At 59.3% G+C, this 20986-nt stretch overlaps 2 protein-coding genes across 2 annotated transcripts; one reads left to right on the top strand and one right to left on the bottom strand.

The window, feature by feature from the left end:
* Positions 1-337: 337 nt before the first annotated feature.
* LOC130456187 (fizzy-related protein homolog) lies at positions 338-2314 on the bottom strand. Its single transcript, XM_056809839.1, is given in 2 exon segments — positions 338-867; positions 870-2314. Coding segments are annotated over 2 exon segments (1392 nt in total). The 5' UTR covers positions 1993-2314; the 3' UTR covers positions 338-598.
* A 6753-nt stretch (positions 2315-9067) lies between these two features.
* LOC130456173 (fizzy-related protein homolog) lies at positions 9068-11041 on the top strand. The gene has a single exon (XM_056809749.1). The coding sequence runs from the start codon at positions 9386-9388 to the stop codon at positions 10778-10780; it is 1395 nt and encodes a 464-aa protein (XP_056665727.1). The 5' UTR covers positions 9068-9385; the 3' UTR covers positions 10781-11041.
* Positions 11042-20986: the final 9945 nt, after the last annotated feature.

Here is a 20986-nt window from a genome sequence, read left to right as displayed (position 1 = left end):
CACCACCCCCCCACCCCCGCCCTCTAGTCCTCCCCCACCCAAACCTTTTGGGCTGGCTTCCGTCTGCCGTTTATGAAGCCCACACCCGCCCAATGGCGTCCTCCCCCGCCAATTGTATCTATCGAATAACCCCGCATTTTGACACTAATCTTCGAAGTAAGTCTCTCCTCAGTCACCCTCCCGCACCCATTTTGGTTTGCTTCCGCGAGTCCTCGGTGAAGAGTGTGTCTCCCTCCCCAAGAAAAAGTCCACTCACTAAAGGGAACAACCAGGTATTTAAGAATCTCCAGAGCCTCTCCAGATCCACCCGCGCCCACCCCCCCACCCCATCCCCCCGCCAGCTCCACGCCCCAGCCCATTTCGCATAGCCACCCTTAGCCCTTCGTGAAGAATGCGGCTGCTCCAGGACGCCTGTCCATCCCCGCCACCGCCGGCCCACCACAGCGTCCTCTCCCTCCCGAGATTCGCTGACGTGCACCGCCAAGTATTTAATAAGGACCTGCAAACTGTCTGTGGGTCCGGCCGGCCCGGCCACCTCCCTTCCGGCCGATGAGAATCAGGTCCCGTTCGGGCAGGCGGGGAGGTCGCCCGGACGGCGTCAGCGGATCCTGGTAAAGAGATCGAGCGCCGAGCCCGAGGCCCAGGGCGCGCAGCCTCTGGGGAAGACGTTCCAGAACCTCAGGGTCTCGTCGCCCGCGCCCGTCACGATGGTTTGGCCGTCGGGAGACATGGAGAGATACAGGACCCGGTAGGTGTGGCCCGTGAGCTTGGCCACCTGCGCCAGGGTCGGGTACTTCCAGACGACGATCTGGTTCTCCGAGTAGCCGTGGGTGCTGACGAGCTCCTTGCTGTGCTTGGACCAGGCAGGTTGCACACCTGCGAGCCCGTGTCGAGGCGCTGCAGGGGCTGCCCGGTCAGCGTGTTCCAGAAGCACAGGCTGCTGTCCGATGAGCCGCCCCCCGAGGCCAGGAGGCCGCGCTGGTGGGGAGACCAGGCGATGGCCTTCACGGCCGCCCCGAGCTGGACGTACTGCTGCACGGGCTTTCAGGCTGGCCGACTCCAGAGCAGCAGCCTGTTGTCGCCGCCCCCCGAGGCCAGCAGCTGGCGGTCCGGGGACCACTTGAGGCCGCACACCTCCTGCCTGTGGCTGCGCAGCCAGCGCTGCGACTGCAGGGGGGAGGCCCGCAAGTCTCGCTGCAGGATGCGCGTGTCTCTGCTCCCCGAGGAGATCTGGTCGGCGCTCCAGGCCAGCGCCCCGACCCTGCCCGTGTGGCCCCCCAGCACGGACACCCTCTTCTGCGCCACCACGTCCCAGATCTGCACCAAGCCCCTGTGGGTGCCCACCGCCACGAACTTACCGCGCTCCGACCAGCTCACCGACGTCACCGAGTCCCTGTCCCCGGCCAGGTCGCACAGTTTGGTCACCTGGCACGTAGTGGCACTCCACAGGTAAGCGCGGTTGCCCAGGCCCACGATGATGACGTTGGAGCGAGACCAATCCAGCAGGTTCAGGTAGAAGTCATCGCGGAGGTCGGGGGCCTCGAGGATTTTGAAGGGGCTCTGGGCGATGTTTCTGGCCTCTCTCTGCAGCGATGTTAGTAACGTCTGACTTCTCTTGCTGACAGGTGACAAAGCGTAGGCTGACATCTCGCTGCCGCTCTCGGGGCTCCAGGGGCTCGTGCTGGCCGAGTAGGTGAACAGGTTCCTTCGGCTCGGCGGAGGCGGGCAGGGCTGCAGGCTCCGACCCCAGTCGGCCTTGGCATCCTGCGCCTTCTGGATGCCGGCGCCCAGCAGCTCGTTCTTCAGCAGGGCAGAGTAGACGCTCTGCCCTCTGCCGCCGGCTGCACCGGGCCCTCTGAGCTTCTGCTTCTCACCTAGGCTGTGGAAGTGCACGTCCCAGTTGGCCGCCGCCCGGGAGGGAATGTAGCGGTCTCCGTATTTGCTGGCAGAGGGCACCTGAGCAGTGGGCGGCAGCGCCAGGCTCCAGCTCATCGTGATGTCCAAGGTGGCGATTCTGCGGCCCTGCCTAGATCTCCTGGGGCCACGGGCCTTTGGCGAAGTCAGCTCACGGCCTCGGGGCACTGGAGGCTGGAGTCCAAGGGACCAATGGGCACTGCTGCCCAGAGCCCCGGTGGGGACGACAAAACGGAGATGGATGGGGTGGGGATAGGGGCGCGGGCGCGGGCGCGGGCGCGCCACACCCGGGCTCCGGGCCGGGTGTCCGTGCTTCTCCGGAGGCTTAGGGGTCCAGGTCAGTGGGACGCCACCAGCCCTGCAGATACGGCCGCTGGGGCCCCTCTGCCCCCTGGGTCCTGGGTGAACAAGGAAGGGTAGGTCAGGTCCGGGCTGGGGCCGTCGGAAGAGGGCAGGGGCTGAGGAGGGTCTGGGGGAGGGGACAGGGCAGGGGCTGGAGGGTGCAGGGAGGGACAGAGGACAAGGGCCTGGGCTGGATGGAGGAGGGGGCGATGGGGCAGTGGGGTGGGGCAGGGGAGGGGGGCACGGACTGGGGCTGGCTACTCGAAGGTGGGGGGGGGGGCAGGAGGGGGGGGGCGGCGCAGGGAACAGGGCACGAGCTGAGCAAGAGCTGGAATCGGCCGGGGCAGGGGGATCCTGACCACCACCGAATCGGGTAGCTCCTTCACCGAGGTGCAGTCCCCAAAGCGCTTCCAGCTGGCCTCAGGAGGCCTCCTCTGCACGAGGCCGTCCTCGACGCGGCCAACGTCTAGGGCGGCTCTGGAGCTCTGTGGGAGGGCCTGCGTTCTGGGCTTTTAGCACTTTCAATCGGAAGAATTCCAAGAAGCTCGGGAAGTCTCACCTGAACTGATGCAGGGGAGACGCAGCGGCCCCAGGAGCAAGGATGCGCCCGGGGGCCGGGCGCAGAAGCACCGGAGAGGTCCCAGACTGCGGAGTGGGACGCCAGCGGCCCAGAGTGATCCGAGAAAAGGCTTTGGGAAACGTCTCCCCGGAGTCCCAGAACTTGCCTAGAACCCGCCCCCCCCACCACCACCGCAGACCCTTGGGCCGCTCCTGGTTGCCCTGGTAACGGCGGCCACACAGAATTCTCCGCTCTGCTGGGCTCGGCTAACTCCCCCCGCCGAGGGCAGTTGAGCCAAGGGGCAGTCTCACATTCCTCACGGAGTCGGAGTGGGGTCCCGGGGGCGGGGGGGGGGGGCGCGGGGGCGCGGGCCGGGGCGGGGAGGTCCCTCGAGGTCCCTGCTGCCTCCCTTGGGCCTCGGCTCCTCCGTGCACACGGACTTACTGAGGGTCGAGACCCAAGGTTAGGGAGTGGCCCAGTCCAGGCGGGGGGAGGGGGGGGAGGAGGGGGCGGGCTCTGTGGGGGGTCCACCGAAGACCCAGACGTTCCCCCTTCCGAGCAATGCATGCTCAATGCTCAGCACTCTGGGCCCGCGCCCCTTCCCCAATCCAGGGGACGCCGCAGACTTTCCGACAGAAAAACAACAGTTCATCCAATAAGACCAAGTAATTAAACTTAATCCCGCCTTGGCTGGTCCGCGGTTCTAATTGGAGGAAAGATCGGGGATTTCCCAAGGGGGGAGGGGGAGAGGAGAGCGAACAGGTGCAGCTCCCTGAATTCCGAGAAAGGGTTCTTCCCCGCTCCCCAGCCTCACCTCCGGGGCGGCCGTCTGTGAGCCATTCACAGCTACGTTGGAAACAGTAACTGGTTGATCAGAACGGGGCCGGGGTTCCAGCAACACGCATGGGGGCCCCCGGACGGACAACCGTGAGAGAACTCCCGGTATCAGGCTCTGGGTCTGGCCTGGAGAGGGCTCCGGCTTCCCAGCTAGGCGGGGAGCCCTTCAAACACGGCAGCCGAGGCGGCTCCCGAGCCCCACGAGCCAATACAATACAGTTTGCCCACATGGCAGAAACTGGACTAGAGCCATGACTGAACAGAACAAGGCAACCGAGCCAGCTCGCTCCAGAGGGAGGCACGGGATGGAGTCCCCGGCCTCCTGCCCCCCCCTTCCCACAATTCCCCGCGGGCTGTCCTAAGCCTTCAGGGCCCTCGGGCCCCACCCCACCCCTCATTGTTCACTTGGGGATACTGACTTTCCACGAGGGACAAGGGACGCGCTCACCGCTGGGTCACACAGATCGCCTCCCTCTTCCATAGAAGATGGCCCTTTCCCCGCCACCAAACAGACCAGGAATCACTCATAACAGCTTCCCTCAACACGTGGGCACCTTCGACAAGACTCTGCTCAACCAGAGGACCCCAGAGCCCCCAGGGTGGGGCCTCAGAGCCCCTGGCGCCCCCCCCCCCTTTCATTCTATGCCCAACTCTCTCCTCCCGGCTGCCTCAGTCTCCTCCTCCGGACGATGAAGGCACTGGGGACGAGAGATGACCTTTGAGGCCCCTTGCATCTCCAGAGCTGGTTTCCTTTGGCCTCTGAGCTGCAGAGCTGCATGGGTGAAGGCCTTTCCCTGGGGCCTCCTCCCCGAGGTTCCACAAGGATGAAACCACAGGTCCAGGCTAAAGCCAAGGGCAAACAGGGAAGTTACAGTGAAGATTCTGGAGGCTAACAGGCCACCCCCGTGGGCTTCCCCATCCTGACAAATGCCTCAGGTTTCCACAGGAACTGGTCTACTATGTGACCCCTTAAGGGGCCAGTGTCTCCAGCCTGCTCACAAGGCTTGTGCCAGCCCTGGGAGAGGGAGTGACTTTGTCCCTGGGGCCACAGATTTCATCTGGAAGGGAGCCATTGATTCCAAGAGGTGAAGGTGAGCGGGGCAAAGTATGGGGGACAGCCTTGCAAAGGCTTGGAGGCAGGAAACACAGGAAACATGGGGGGGGGGGACAAAGGATATGAAATCAGGGTGCAGTATTGGGAGGAGCCACAATATGAAGGGTCTCAAATTCCAAAAGGAAGTTTCTGTGTTCTCCTAGCTTCAAGAAGGGAGCTGTGGAACTGCCACTGCTATGCTCTAATCAGTCACTTAATCAACAAACATTTATCAAACCCCTACTATGTGCCGGGTACCGGCTAAGTGCTGGGGTTGAAAATGCAAACAAGGACAGTCCCTGTTCTCTTTCCCCCAGAGGGGAAGACAATACACAAAAAGAGCTCTATGAAGGGGTAGGAGAGTAGGCTGAAAGGTGCAGTGGAGCTGGCCAGAAATGGCAAATGGGGGACAAAGGATAGGAAATCAGTCTCCTCCTCTGATCGATGGGATGAAAGCACTGGGGACGAGAGATGGCAGGCAGAAGCATATGGCAGATTGTATGAAATCTCACTTCTCTCAGAAGGCAAGACTGGTACCACAGAAGTCACATTCCCCTTCCTTGCCCATGAACTTCTCCTGGGGCCACTTGCTCAACTTGGGTAGCACAGGGGAAGTGCCCCTGTGGCCAGACCTCTCTCTTCCTCTCAGGCGGGCTAAGGGGCAGAGGGGCAATGGCGATGGTGGTAAAAGAAGGTTGAAGGCTTGAGCATAAGCTGGGGGCAGCAGGATGGAGAGGTCATTTAGAGATGCTCATGATCTCCATGTATTTGTTGTGCACCCAGGCATGTCTGCTATAGGGCTTGCTCCCCTAGAACTCAGCCTCATGCAGATAGGAGCACCCAAGGCAGATGGGCAGCTTTATTGTGGGATGGGAAATGTTAGGACGGGACAGGGCAAAACTGAACTGCTCAACTGCCTGCCAGCTCTGCAGCCAGCCTTTCCATGGGCCCCCTCAAAGCATTTCATTCTGCTTGGGGGCCAATCCACAGAGGTCACTGACTCTCCTCCCTTCCCTTCCCTCCCCTCCCCTCCCCAGGGACTGGGAACTTGCTCAAAAAGGCGGGCGCCGGGGATTTGGCCAGATTTGCAGGGAGACCAGTGTTAGGAACCCGTGGAAGTCAACCCTGCCTGAGGTCAAGGACAGAGAAAGCCACAGTCAAAGGTTTCAGATGCAGGTTCAAGTCCTATTTCTGGGCATCCCTTTTCTCTCTGCAATCCATCCCCTTTACAGCTGCCAAGTGGATACTGACTGACTGGGACAGAATGGCCTGATTCCCAGCACTGTTAGGGGCCTCCTTGGGTCCTCTCTGCCTTGCCTTCTTCCCCAGGAAGCTCATCATAGGGAACATGGGAACCTGGATCTGCCTAGCATTCACATCTCCTCAAGGACCTCTGCTCCTCTGACTGGAACCCTGGACAGAAGGGGCAGGCTGTCCTGCTCCAGGGTTTCCAGGTAAAGATGGGGCTCAGCTCAGTTTTCCTCCCCATTTCTGGCCAGCTCCACTGCACCTTTCAGCCTACTCTCCTACCCCTTCATAGAGCTCTTTTTGTGTATTGTCTTCCCCTCTGGGGGAAAGAGAACAGGGACTGTCCTTGTTTGCATTTTCAACCCCAGCACTTAGCCGGTACCCGGCACATAGTAGGGGTTTGATAAATGTTTGTTGATTAAGTGACTGATTAGAGCATAGCAGTGGCAGTTCCACAGCTCCCTTCTTGAAGCTAGGAGAACACAGAAACTTCCTTTTGGAATTTGAGACCCTTCATATTGTGGCTCCTCCCAATACTGCACCCTGATTTCATATCCTTTGTCCCCCCCCCCCATGTTTCCTGTGTTTCCTGCCTCCAAGCCTTTGCAAGGCTGTCCCCCATACTTTGCCCGCTCACCTTCACCTCTTGGAATCAATGGCTCCCTTCCAGATGAAATCTGTGGCCCCAGGGACAAAGTCACTCCCTCTCCCAGGGCTGGCACAAGCCTTGTGAGCAGGCTGGAGACACTGGCCCCTTAAGGGGTCACATAGTAGACCAGTTCCTGTGGAAACCTGAGGCATTTGTCAGGATGGGGAAGCCCACGGGGGTGGCCTGTTAGCCTCCAGAATCTTCACTGTAACTTCCCTGTTTGCCCTTGGCTTTAGCCTGGACCTGTGGTTTCATCCTTGTGGAACCTCGGGGAGGAGGCCCCAGGGGAAAGGCCTTCACCCATGCAGCTCTGCAGCTCAGAGGCCAAAGGAAACCAGCTCTGGAGATGCAAGGGGCCTCAAAGGTCATCTCTCGTCCCCAGTGCCTTCATCGTCCGGAGGAGGAGACTGAGGCAGCCGGGAGGAGAGAGTTGGGCATAGAATGAAAGGGGGGGGGGCGCCAGGGGCTCTGAGGCCCCACCCTGGGGGCTCTGGGGTCCTCTGGTTGAGCAGAGTCTTGTCGAAGGTGCCCACGTGTTGAGGGGAAGCTGTTATGAGTGATTCCTGGTCTGTTTGGTGGCGGGGAAAGGGCCATCTTCTATGGGAAGAGGGAGGCGATCTGTGTGACCCAGCGGTGAGCGCGTCCCTTGTCCCTCGTGGAAAGTCAGTATCCCCAAGTGAACAATGAGGGGTGGGGTGGGGCCCGAGGGCCCTGAAGGGCTTAGGACAGCCCGCGGGGAATTGTGGGAAGGGGGGGGCAGGAGGCCGGGGACTCCATCCCGTGCCTCCCCTCTGGAGCGAGCTGGCTCGGTTGCCTTGTTCTGTTCAGTCATGGCTCTAGTCCAGTTTCTGCCATGTGGGCAAACTGTATTGTATTGGCTCGTGGGGCTCGGGAGCCGCCTCGGCTGCCGTGTTTGAAGGGCTCCCCGCCTAGCTGGGAAGCCGGAGCCCTCTCCAGGCCAGACCCAGAGCCTGATACCGGGAGTTCTCTCACGGTTGTCCGTCCGGGGGCCCCCATGCGTGTTGCTGGAACCCCGGCCCCGTTCTGATCAACCAGTTACTGTTTCCACGTAGCTGTGAATGGCTCACAGACGGCCGCCCCGGAGGTGAGGCTGGGGAGCGGGGAAGAACCCTTTCTCGGAATTCAGGGAGCTGCACCTGTTCGCTCTCCTCCTCCCCCTCCCCCCTTGGGAAATCCCCGATCTTTCCTCCAATTAGAACCGCGGACCAGCCAAGGCGGGATTAAGTTTAATTACTTGGTCTTATTGGATGAACTGTTGTTTTTCTGTCGGAAAGTCTGCGGCGTCCCCTGGATTGGGGAAGGGGCGCGGGCCCAGAGTGCTGAGCATTGAGCATGCATTGCTCGGAAGGGGGAACGTCTGGGTCTTCGGTGGACCCCCCACAGAGCCCGCCCCCTCCTCCCCCCCCTCCCCCGCCTGGACTGGGCCACTCCCTAACCTTGGGTCTCGACCCTCAGTAAGTCCGTGTGCACGGAGGAGCCGAGGCCCAAGGGAGGCAGCAGGGACCTCGAGGGACCTCCCCGCCCCGGCCCGCGCCCCCGCGCCCCCCCCCCCGCCCCCGGGACCCCACTCCGACTCCGTGAGGAATGTGAGACTGCCCCTTGGCTCAACTGCCCTCGGCGGGGGGAGTTAGCCGAGCCCAGCAGAGCGGAGAATTCTGTGTGGCCGCCCGTTACCAGGGCAACCAGGAGCGGCCCAAGGGTCTGCGGTGGTGGTGGGGGGGGCGGGTTCTAGGCAAGTTCTGGGACTCCGGGGAGACGTTTCCCAAAGCCTTTTCTCGGATCACTCTGGGCCGCTGGCGTCCCACTCCGCAGTCTGGGACCTCTCCGGTGCTTCTGCGCCCGGCCCCCGGGCGCATCCTTGCTCCTGGGGCCGCTGCGTCTCCCCTGCATCAGTTCAGGTGAGACTTCCCGAGCTTCTTGGAATTCTTCCGATTGAAAGTGCTAAAAGCCCAGAACGCAGGCCCTCCCACAGAGCTCCAGAGCCGCCCTAGACGTTGGCCGCGTCGAGGACGGCCTCGTGCAGAGGAGGCCTCCTGAGGCCAGCTGGAAGCGCTTTGGGGACTGCACCTCGGTGAAGGAGCTACCCGATTCGGTGGTGGTCAGGATCCCCCTGCCCCGGCCGATTCCCAGCTCTTGCTCAGCTCGTGCCCTGTTCCCTGCGCCGCCCCCCCCTCCTGCCCCCCCCCCCCACCTTCGAGTAGCCAGCCCCAGTCCGTGCCCCCCTCCCCTGCCCCACCCCACTGCCCCATCGCCCCCTCCTCCATCCAGCCCAGGCCCTTGTCCTCTGTCCCTCCCTGCACCCTCCAGCCCCTGCCCTGTCCCCTCCCCCAGACCCTCCTCAGCCCCTGCCCTCTTCCGACGGCCCCAGCCCGGACCTGACCTACCCTTCCTTGTTCACCCAGGACCCAGGGGGCAGAGGGGCCCCAGCGGCCGTATCTGCAGGGCTGGTGGCGTCCCACTGACCTGGACCCCTAAGCCTCCGGAGAAGCACGGACACCCGGCCCGGAGCCCGGGTGTGGCGCGCCCGCGCCCGCGCCCGCGCCCCTATCCCCACCCCATCCATCTCCGTTTTGTCGTCCCCACCGGGGCTCTGGGCAGCAGTGCCCATTGGTCCCTTGGACTCCAGCCTCCAGTGCCCCGAGGCCGTGAGCTGACTTCGCCAAAGGCCCGTGGCCCCAGGAGATCTAGGCAGGGCCGCAGAATCGCCACCTTGGACATCACGATGAGCTGGAGCCTGGCGCTGCCGCCCACTGCTCAGGTGCCCTCTGCCAGCAAATACGGAGACCGCTACATTCCCTCCCGGGCGGCGGCCAACTGGGACGTGCACTTCCACAGCCTAGGTGAGAAGCAGAAGCTCAGAGGGCCCGGTGCAGCCGGCGGCAGAGGGCAGAGCGTCTACTCTGCCCTGCTGAAGAACGAGCTGCTGGGCGCCGGCATCCAGAAGGCGCAGGATGCCAAGGCCGACTGGGGTCGGAGCCTGCAGCCCTGCCCGCCTCCGCCGAGCCGAAGGAACCTGTTCACCTACTCGGCCAGCACGAGCCCCTGGAGCCCCGAGAGCGGCAGCGAGATGTCAGCCTACGCTTTGTCACCTGTCAGCAAGAGAAGTCAGACGTTACTAACATCGCTGCAGAGAGAGGCCAGAAACATCGCCCAGAGCCCCTTCAAAATCCTCGAGGCCCCCGACCTCCGCGATGACTTCTACCTGAACCTGCTGGATTGGTCTCGCCTCAACGTCATCATCGTGGGCCTGGGCAACCGCGCTTACCTGTGGAGTGCCACTACGTGCCAGGTGACCAAACTGTGCGACCTGGCCGGGGACAGGGACTCGGTGACGTCGGTGAGCTGGTCGGAGCGCGGTAAGTTCGTGGCGGTGGGCACCCACAGGGGCTTGGTGCAGATCTGGGACGTGGTGGCGCAGAAGAGGGTGTCCGTGCTGGGGGGCCACACGGGCAGGGTCGGGGCGCTGGCCTGGAGCGCCGACCAGATCTCCTCGGGGAGCAGAGACACGCGCATCCTGCAGCGAGACTTGCGGGCCTCCCCCCTGCAGTCGCAGCGCTGGCTGCGCAGCCACAGGCAGGAGGTGTGCGGCCTCAAGTGGTCCCCGGACCGCCAGCTGCTGGCCTCGGGGGGCGGCGACAACAGGCTGCTGCTCTGGAGTCCGGCCAGCCTGAAGCCCGTGCAGCAGTACGTCCAGCTCGGGGCGGCCGTGAAGGCCATCGCCTGGTCTCCCCACCAGCGCGGCCTCCTGGCCTCGGGGGGCGGCTCATCGGACAGCAGCCTGTGCTTCTGGAACACGCTGACCGGGCAGCCCCTGCAGCGCCTCGACACGGGCTCGCAGGTGTGCAACCTGGCCTGGTCCAAGCACAGCAAGGAGCTCGTCAGCACCCACGGCTACTCGGAGAACCAGATCGTCGTCTGGAAGTACCCGACCCTGGCGCAGGTGGCCAAGCTCACGGGCCACACCTACCGGGTCCTGTATCTCTCCATGTCTCCCGACGGCCAAACCATCGTGACGGGCGCGGGCGACGAGACCCTGAGGTTCTGGAACGTCTTCCCCAGAGGCTGCGCGCCCTGGGCCTCGGGCTCGGCGCTCGATCTCTTTACCAGGATCCGCTGACGCCGTCCGGGCGACCTCCCCGCCTGCCCGAACGGGACCTGATTCTCATCGGCCGGAAGGGAGGTGGCCGGGCCGGCCGGACCCACAGACAGTTTGCAGGTCCTTATTAAATACTTGGCGGTGCACGTCAGCGAATCTCGGGAGGGAGAGGACGCTGTGGTGGGCCGGCGGTGGCGGGGATGGACAGGCGTCCTGGAGCAGCCGCATTCTTCACGAAGGGCTAAGGGTGGCTATGCGAAATGGGCTGGGGCGTGGAGCTGGCGGGGGGATGGGGTGGGGGGGTGGGCGCGGGTGGATCTGGAGAGGCTCTGGAGATTCTTAAATACCTGGTTGTTCCCTTTAGTGAGTGGACTTTTTTCTTGGGGGAGGGAGACACACTCTTCACCGAGGACTCGCGGAAGCAAACCAAAATGGGTGCGGGAGGGTGACTGAGGAGAGACTTACTTCGAAGATTAGTGTCAAATGCGGGGTTATTCGATAGATACAATTGGCGGGGGAGGACGCCATTGGGCGGGTGTGGGCTTCATAAACGGCAGACGGAAGCCAGCCCAAAAGGTTTGGGTGGGGGGAGGACTAGAGGGCGGGGGTGGGGGGTGGTGGTGGTGGTGGTGGTGGTGGTGTTACCTTTAGAGAGGGAGGGGGTTGTCCACTTAGGGAACCGGGTTTTGAGGGAGGGGGACAGACCCTCGGGGTGACGAAGCCACCTCAAATGGGGGAGGGATAGAGGGTGCGGGTGAAGGAAATGTGGGGACTCTTATCGAATACCTCGCCATTCACGTTAGCGAATGGACTTGGGGCGGGGCGCGTGTGGAACAGTCGCGGGGGGCAGGAAGACAGCCATCGGGCTCTCAGCGCCTGGTCCTTCACGGAGGACAAAGGGCAGACAAGCGAAATGGGCAGATGCAGGGGGAGAGAACGTGGGGGCGGGGCGGGGCAGCGGGACCTGAAGAGACTTTGTAGATTCTTTGGTGGTTTGCTTTAGCGATTGCGGGTTGTTTTGGGGCTGGGGGTGTGTGAGAGGGACAGCCAGTTGAGACGCAGCATCTGCGGCGGGGGGCGGGGTGGGGGACGACTGGCACTCGGGACTTAGAATCTCATCCTTCACTCAGAAAGCCAAGCGAAATGGGGATGGGAGGGCAAAGGGCAGGGCGGGACGGGGAACAGCTGGACCCGGAAAAGCTTTGGAGATTCTCCTGAAATGCCTCTTTTCCCCACCCAATCGAATGTTTGGGTTTGGGTTTTTGCGGGGGGGGGGTGGATTCGAGAGGGGACAGCCACTGGGAAGTCTGCATCTCCTTCGGCCCTGGCAACGAGAATCCAGTCAAAACGGGCGGGTCTGTGGGACGGTGGGGTGGAAAGAGAGGGTGCGGGGACTCCGGAGATTCTTATTAAGTACCTGGTCATCGCTTTGGCGGAGAGATTTTTCGCGGGGGGGGGGGGGTGGGGAACACTGTCATGGGGGGCAGGGAGCGAGCCACTGAAGTCTCAGCGCCTCATTCTTCGCCGAGAGCAAAGGGAAGCCAACCAAAACGGGCGGGGGCGGAGGGCTAGAGCTTGCGGGGGCGGGACCTGGAGCAACTTGGGAGATTCTATGGAATACCCCAGTCTTCACTTCATGGACTGACCCTTTCGGGGGTCAGCCTCGCGGCGACCCCGCCTCTGCCCCACCGGGCCCAGCGCTGGCCACTCTCCATGCCCTGCCTTTCCCTCGACCCGCCCCAGCCCTTGGTGACACCCGTGGGTGACACCGTCGCCAGGGGCTTCGCATTTCATTCTCCGCCAAAGGCAGTCTGAAGCCAAACAAGGTGGGTGAGTGGGTTATTGAGGGTGAGGGTGTGGGGCCGGGAGGGAGGGCATCTGCACTTCACCCCCACAGACGGGAGTGCTGTGGCCGCGCGACCTGAGCAGCTCCCCGACAGGCTTTCCTCTGCTCCTCCACGATCTCTGGGGAGAGGCCAGCAAACTTCTTTGCTCCTCGTAGTTGACCCGTAGTCCAAGGGGGAAAGGCCGGAGAGGGAGTCCCGGGGGGCTGCAGGCTGCATGTTCCCTGATTCCCTGGCCCAGCCCCCTCCCCGCTTCATTCCCGTGGGCTGCCCTGGAAGCTCAAGCCCCCCGGGGCCGACGGATTCCAGCAGAGAGAGGAGGGGCTTAGAGGACCACAGTCAGGACTTGGGCTTTCCCGCCCACAGCGGAGGCGCTTGGAACTTAGTCAGCCATAGAAGACACCAAGGCCATTCGTTAGACCCGACAATCCCCCCCTTGTCTTGCCACTGGACTAAGATGAAGCTGGAAGGCAGAGAGAGGAAGGGAGGGAGAGGGAGGGAGGGGGAAGAAATTGGGGGAGAGAGAGGGAGAGAGAGACAGAGAAAGGGGAAGGGAGAGAGAAAGGGGGGAGAGGGGGAGAGAGGGAGGGAGAGAGAAGGGAGAGAAGAAGGGAGGGAGAGAAATGGAGAGAGGGAGGGAGAGAGAGGGGAGAGAAGAAGGGAGGGAGAGAAGGGGAGAGAGAGGGGGGAGGAGAGAGGGGGGGAGAGAGACAGAGAGGAAGGGAGGGGGAGAGAGAGGAAGGGAGGGAGAAAGAGAGGGAGGGGGAGAGAGGCACAGAGAGAGGAAGGGAGGGAGAGAGGAGGGGGGAGAGACAGAGAGGGGAAGGGAGAGAGAAAGGGGGAGAGAGGGGAAGAGAGGGAGGGACAGAGGGGAGAGAAGAAGGGAGGGAGAAAGGGGGAAAGAGGAAGGGAGGGAGAGAGAGGGGGGAGGAGAGAGGTGGAGAGAGACACAGAGAGAGGAAGGAAGAAATAGAGGGAGAGAGAGGGGGGGGAGAGAGGCACAGAGAGAGGGAGGAAGGGAGGGAGAGGGGGAGAGAGACAGAGAGAGGGGAAGGGAGGGAGAGAGGGAGAGAGAGGGGAAGAGAGGGAGGGACAGAGGGGAGAGAAGAAGGGAGGGAGAGAGGGGGAGAGAGGAAGGTTGGGAGACAGAGGGGGGAGGAGAGAGGTGGAGAGAGACCCAGAGAGAGGAAGGAAGAAATAGAGGGAGAGAGAGGGGGGGAGAGAGGCACAGAGAGAGGGAGGAAGGGAGGGAGAGAGGCACAGAGAGGGGAAGGGAGGGAGAGAGGGAGAGAGAAAGGGGGAGAGAGGGGAAGAGAGGGAGGGGCAGAGGGGAGAGAAGGGAGGGAGAGAGGGGGAGAGAGGAAGGTAGGGGGAGAGAGTGGCAGAGAGAGAGGGAGGGAGAGGGGAGAGAGATAGGGAGAGAGAGGGGGAGGGAGAGAGAGGTGGGGTGAGAGACAGAGAGAGGGGGGAGAGAGACAGAAAGGGGGGAGGGAGAGAGGAAGGGAGGGAGAGAGAGGGAGAGAGATGGGAAGAGAGAGAGGGAGAGAGGAAGGGGGAGAGACAGAGGGGGAGAAATCGGGAGAGGGAGAGGGGGGAGAGAGACAGAGAGAGGGGAAGGGAGAGAGAGGGGAAGAGAGGGAGGGACAGAGAGGGGAGAGAGGGGGAGAGAGGAAGGTTGGGAGAGAGAGGGGGAGACAGAGAGGGGGAGTGAGAGGGAGAAAGAGGGAAAGAGGAAGGTTGGGAGAGAGAGGGGGGAGACAGAGAGTGGGAGAGAGGGAGGGAGAAAGGGAGGGAGGGGGAGAGATGGGGAGAGGGGGGAGGGAGAGAGAGGTGGGGTGAGAGACAGAGAGAGGGGGGAAGAGAGACAGAGGGGGAGAGAAAGGGAGGGAGAGAGGGGGGAGAGAAAGGAAGAGATAAAGAGGGAGAGAGAGGAGGGGTTAGAGACAGAGAGAGGGGGGAGAGAGACAAGAGAGGGGAAGAAATCGGTGTGAAGGGAGGGAGAGAAAGGGGAGAGAGGGGGGAGAGACAGAGAGGCGAAGGGAGGGAGAGAGGGGGAGAGAGGGAGAGAGAAAGGGGGGAGAGGAGAAGAGAGGGGAGAGAAGAAGGGAGGGAGAGAGGGGGGAGTGAAGAAGGGGGGAGGAGAGAGGGAGGAGAGAGGGAGAGAGAGAGGAAGGGAGGGGGAGAGAGGAAGGGAGGGAGAGAGACAGAGAGAGGGGAAGGGAGGGAGAGAGGGAGAGAGAAAGGGGAAGTGGGGAAGAGAAGGGGGAGAGGGATGGACAGAGGGGAGAGAAGAAGGGTGGGAGAGGGGGGAGAGAAGGAGAGAGGGGGGAGGGAGAGAGAGGAGGGGTGAGAGAGGGGGGAAGAGAGATAGAGAGGGGGGAGAGAAAGGAAGGGAGGAAGAGAGAGGAGGAGAGAGGGGGAGGGAGAGACACACACAGCAGAAGAGAGTTAGAGAGGAAGGGAGAGAGAGGGGGTAGAGAGAGTGGGGAGAGATAGGGAGAGGGGGGAGGGAGAGAGAGGCAGTGTGAGAGAGAAGGGGTGGAAAAGAGACAGAGAGGGGGGAGAGAGAGGGAGAGAGGAAGGGAGGGAGAGAGAGGGGGAGGAGAGAGGGGAAGAGAGAGAGAGTGGGGGAGAGAGAGACAGAGAGAGAGGAAGGGAGGGGGAGAGAGGAAGGGAGGGAGAAATAGAGGGAGAGAGAGGGGGGGAGAGAGACAGAGAGAGTGAAAGGGAGGGAGAGGGGAAGAGAGGGAAGGACAGGGGAGAGAAGAAGGGAGGGAGATAGGGGGATAGAGGAAGGTTGGGAGAGAGGGGGGAGACAGAGAAGGGGAGAGAGTGGAAGAGAGAGAGGGAGAGAGAGGGGGGAGAGATGGGGAGAGAGATAGGGAGAGAGGGGGGAGGAGAGAGGGGAGTGAGGGTTGAGAGTGGAAGAGAGAGAGGGGGGGAGAGAGGGAGGGAGATGGGGAGAGGTGGAGAGAGAGAGGGAGAGAGAGGGGGAGAGAGGCAGAGAGGGAGGGGGAGAGGGGGAGGCTGCCGACTTTGTACAACTCTGCCCCACTCGAGTCCCCTTCAGGAGCCAGTCAAGCCGGCTCTTGGTAATGTCATTTAGGAAGGTCTCTCAGAAAAAAGAAAGTTAACAATCCAAGTGAAAGGCAGGTTCAAAATACTATATACTTCTTTCGGTATCAGAGAGGGTGAAAGAAAAGTCTTCTTCTCACATATATATCCTCTAAAGAAGCAAACTTCATAGGGGCAGCTAGGTGGCTCAGTGGTTTAGGCCTAGAGACTCGAGGTTCTGGGTTCAAATAGCTGGGTGACCCTGGACAATCACTTAACCCATATTGCCTATCTCTTACCGCTTTTCTGCCTTGGAAGCAGTACATAGTACTGATTCTATGACAGAGGGTGAAAGGCTAAAAAAGAAACAAAACTTCATCAGAGAACTTCCAGAGTTAAACTCTAAGGTTCTGGGTTCAACTATATTTAAAGGGACTCAAGGAGGAAGTTTTCCGTGTTGCCAAGGAGTCTCAGACAGTCGAGGTTTTTCCTCTAGTTTTTGTCTGAGGGATGCTGAAGTCTTTCAGAGAAGTTTCACACCCCACAGGACAGCTCTTGTTAGCCCATCAACCTCTTAACTTGGAGACACAAGCCTGGGCTTCCCTTGACATGCCAGGACTCAGGTTCTGGTCAAGTGAGGTCTGTATCAGCAGAAGGAAGGCTTTCAATGAACTAAAAGTTGCAGAAAAAGGAAATGGAAACGTTCCCAGAAGAAGGTGATTTCGTTGACTAGAAGCTGTGAGAAAAGTGAGGGAATTAAGGAGCCGAGGACAGCAAATGGCTAATTGTGGGAGCTGAGCAAGCCATGATGATTTCTATCTTGTGACTCCGTTCTGGAGCTGGCTCCGTTCCCTTTCTACTCAGTTATGGGCTGGGTCCAAATTCTGCCCTGTGAGAAAAGTTTATTCAATTGTAGGAATTCGGTGAAAACCTTATTGCATTGATTGAACCTAGCTATGTGTGGCTGGGAAAGTGGATCCCTCGTGCCTGCTGTTTAGAGACCCCTTAGCCAGCTGAGCCCCCAAAATCGCCCGTGTAAAGAGGTTTCTCATAGTTGTCCATCTCAAGCAACCTGTAGGTGTTACCGAAAACTGGCCCCCTCTTGGTCTTCCCAGGTTCCTCTGGTTGTGGACACACACTTGGGGAGGAATGGGACGCCTCTTTTCCTGAATTCGGGGAGCTGCGCCTGTTCCCTAACCCCCTCCCAACTTGCAATGTTCTTAATCTTTCCTCCACTTGGAAAGCAGATAAACGAATGCTGTATTGTTTCCTTTCATCTAATTGGTCGCATCTGATGAACTGTTTCTGCTGGACATCAATCTGACTCCCCCCAGAATTGGGGTCCAGCCCTAAACTGAGGAAGGCCCCTGTCCAGATTTGTTGGGCCTGTTTGTCCTGCATTGCCTAATAAACCGAGATGCTCAGAAGACCCAACCTTTGTTTCCTCAGTCATTTCGCCTTTTGCTGATTACAGAAAGTCTTCGGGAAAGAATGGTCGGTAGCGTGCAGCCTTTAGGAGTGAGCAGGTGCAAATTCAATCACAGGGCCATCATTTGCCTTAGCCCTGTATGTTTTCTGTGAATGATTCTATTGGACTTTCTCTCTTTAGGCAAAGTAGAATGAAAATCACTTAAAGGAAAGGTAAACGGACTCTGCAATTCAAAATGGAAAAGTTTCGCAATAACCGATCGCTACAATGTAAGAAAACTCGGTAGGCAAGACTCCATGGAATGCTGGGATATGATGGGACAACAAATAGCAAGGTTCAAGTGAAGAGTAACGCAGAGTCGTGCAGATGCACTTTTGAAATCTGTAGGACTCGAATCAAAGTCCACAGGAACATAGAAAGAGAGGCTTAAGTACCAATAGGAGGATAATGGATGGAAAGGCCAGGAAAATTGGGGTAAAACAAGCGAAGGGCTTAGGGGGCAGCTTATGTGGCTCAAGTGGATGGAACATCCAAACTGTCAGGAGGACCTGGCTTCAAGTCTTGCCTCAGGTACCTCCCAGCTGTGTGACCCAGAGCAAGGTACTCCAACCCCATTGGCCAGCCCTTGCCCTTCTGTCTTACTAAGACAAAAAGTAAGGGTTATGACATTTTTTTTGGAAAAAAGTAAATTCACTTGATGGCAGAGCCAAGATGGTGGACTAAAGGCAAGGAAGCCTCAAACTCTCCCACTATCCCCTCCAATGAACCTGAAAATCAGGCTTCAAAACGAATGAATACTGACTGGAGTGACAGAACCAAAAAGGGCTGGACTAAGACATTCTTCCTGCTGAAGACAACTTGGGAGGTCACTGGGAAAGTTCATTTTCCTGGGGAGAGAGGAGAGCACAACCCTCAGGGAGACTGGAATGGGAAGCCTTGGTGAAAGCCAACAGCAGGGTGCCTTCCCACAAGCCCACCTTTCGAGGTTCCTGGCCCCAGTTCAAATCCACAGGGAGTCCAGAGCCCCAGTGAAGGCAGCTCGTAGCCTACAGCATGCCAGGTCAGTGCAAGCCAAGAGCAGGCCTCGGGGGAGACTAAATCAGTGGCAGGAGGCAGCTTTGAGAACTCTCAGACCATAGGAGGAAAGGTCCGGAAACTGGTCAGAAGGAGATTCCAGGCCACCCTTTCCTGCTACTGGGTGCAGGACTCTTCTGTAGACTCCATAGGAAGTTGTGGCTTCCAGTCCCAAGGAAAGGGGGAAGACTAGCAGAAACAGGGACCTAGGTTGCAATTCCAAGGTAGAAGGGAGAACTTGGGGACAAATACAGATCAGGAGACAGGCTAGGACATGCCTCTCCTTAGACCAGATCTCCTTCAAAACTAAGTCTTCGGGTAGCAAAGAGAAAAAATTGCTCTGGGCATGGGGCCCATCTTAGAATCTCCAAGGGAAAATGTTTCCAAGGGCCAGATGGCAATGTGTGGCAGCTATGACCCAAGATGAAATTAACTGATTAAATGGATATTTGGAGTGGGTTGTCAGGAACAAGCTGGATTAAGGAGACATCATGCTACTTAATGTTGATCATCATTATTGCATTATTCGTTAAAAAATGCTTACCTTCTTCCCTAGGAACAAATCTAAGGCAGAAAGGGCAAGATCTAGCCAGTCGGGGTTAAGGGACTTGCCCAGGGTCACACAGCTAGGAAGTGACAGGGAATGTGAGATCCCCTCCCATCCTCATGATTATATCAGTATCAGCAAATTTTCCTAATTTATTTTGTGATCATAAATCTTGAACTTTTGTAAAAATAACCAAGGTGTAATTCCATCTGAAGTATTTTCTGTATCTTAAACACGTAGGCATTTTTGTAAGCATAATTCTGACAGAATCATTTGGGGAAAATCACACAGCAGGCATAGAGTTTTCTGTCACATCTCCCTCTGCTCTATTATATAAAGTTGTGGTTCAAACACATCCATGTTATCTGGTTTTACTGCATTCCTGAGGAACTATAGGACTATCTGTATTCTTGGGGAGCTATAATCCTGTCAGAAAAGTTATCGTACCTTTAGTATAAGTTTTTGGGTACATAAGGAGGCCACTCACAAGACTCAGGGTCTCTTGGTCTTGACCAGAGTCTGGCTTTATTATGAGACCGGCCCTCTCTCAAGAAACCTATTTCTTTTGAGCTCGGAGACTTTGCTTTATTTTGTGGTATCCTAGCTAACAATTGTCCACCACATGACTGAGGCCAGATTTGAACCCAGGTCCTCTTGACTCTGGGCCTGGCTCTCTCCACTGGGCCACCCAGCTGCCCCCAGTCTTGGCCTTGTTCTTCTTCTTCGCCTTGTTGGTGTCTCCTTGTTCCAAATCTCTCTCCACTCCAGTCCACCCTCCACTAACGTGGAATGCTCTTCCTAAGGCCCGGCTCTGACCAGGCACCCACACGCACGTGTCGGCCCTGACATGGACGCACAGACCCCGCCCCACCCCCTTTGGTAAATTCTAGTGTTTCCCGGCACCTCCAGCATCCAGAGTAACGTCTTGTTTGGCGTAGCGGAGCCCTTCCCGTCCCAGAGCCCTCCTACCTTTCCAGTCTTCTTCCACGTCTCCTCCAGGCACTGGCTGACCCAGTGACACTGGCCTCCTTGTTCCCCCTCTCTGGTGGAGCTGTGAAGTGGGCCAGCCCTTCCGGAAAACACTTTGGATCTCGGCCCCAAACGCCATCCCACTGTGCGTATCCTTGGGCCCAGGACCGACCTTGGGGCCCAGCCAGACCCCCAGGCAGTCAAAGGAGAACGGGACTGGATCTACCAAAGCATTTCTAGAGGCTCTTTCTGGATCCCCACATCTACTGGGGAATGGGCGGCCCACCCGGGCAAGGGACACGCATGTGATGGGATGCTACTGGGCTGTGTGTGGAATGAGGGCGAGACGAAGGGGCGAAGAAGGCACGCGCGGTTCCAGGGAACCTTGGGGAGACGGGGATGGTCTGATGCAAAGTGAAGGGCGCAGAACTGGGGGACACAGTGGGCACAGTGACGGCAATAGCGGGAAGCCAGCAATTACCTTTGGAAGGTTAGGGGCGCCGCTCCATCCGACGACCAGACGCCAGTCCATGGAACTGAATGAAACGAAATGAGATGTTTTTGCCCCCTTCCTGACAGAGAGGAGAGAGACTCGGGGGGCCAGCTGAGGAGGAAGCTGGGTCCCTGTGGGTGCAGGCAACGACCCCCACAACGTGTGGCGGGATTCGCATTCCTGGCGCACATCTCCATGGGGTTGGAGGCAGGGACCGCACGTCACAGAGTCGTAGCTTCAACCGATGGGAATTCCGATAGATGTCACCAGTGCCCGGGACCCAGGAGTCCCCTCACTCAGGCCCGGAGGGACTATTATTGTCATTCTTCTTTCTGCACCTGGCTGGGGCGGGGCTGTCGCTTCTGTTCTGCTGTACCCGGCCACGACAGGCATTCTGTGTGGCTTTCCTTCTTTCTCCAGGCGTGTGGCCAGGCCTGGGAGGGAGACAAGGCTGATTTTCATGGAGTCAAAGAGGAAATCTGTAAGGATGCTCGCTATGAACACCTCAGTGTCTTCAGACTCCCAGGCAGCCCCAAAGCTCCCCTTGGATTCTGGGAGCTTCCTGGCCCTCCCTGCCCTTCCCTCCCAGTTTCCCATAACACAGATTTGTTCAAGTGCAAAGTACAGACAGGTCTGCTCTCTACATACCAACAGGCCTGTGTCAAGTACTTGGCAAAGCTCAAAGGACCAGAGAAGTGCTGCTTGTTCCTAAATGCCCGTTGACCGACTCACTGCCCGAGCTCGTCGTCATCCTGCCCCCTCTCAGCCTCCCCTTCCTCATTTCTGGGGAAGGCAGCCCCCGTGGCCTCCCCCGAGC

This window comes from Monodelphis domestica, chromosome X, assembly GCF_027887165.1.
Source record: "Monodelphis domestica isolate mMonDom1 chromosome X, mMonDom1.pri, whole genome shotgun sequence".
Lineage (NCBI taxonomy): Eukaryota > Metazoa > Chordata > Mammalia > Didelphimorphia > Didelphidae > Monodelphis > Monodelphis domestica.
Note: the sequence above shows the minus strand (reverse complement) of the source record. Positions and strands in the feature narration are given on the sequence as shown.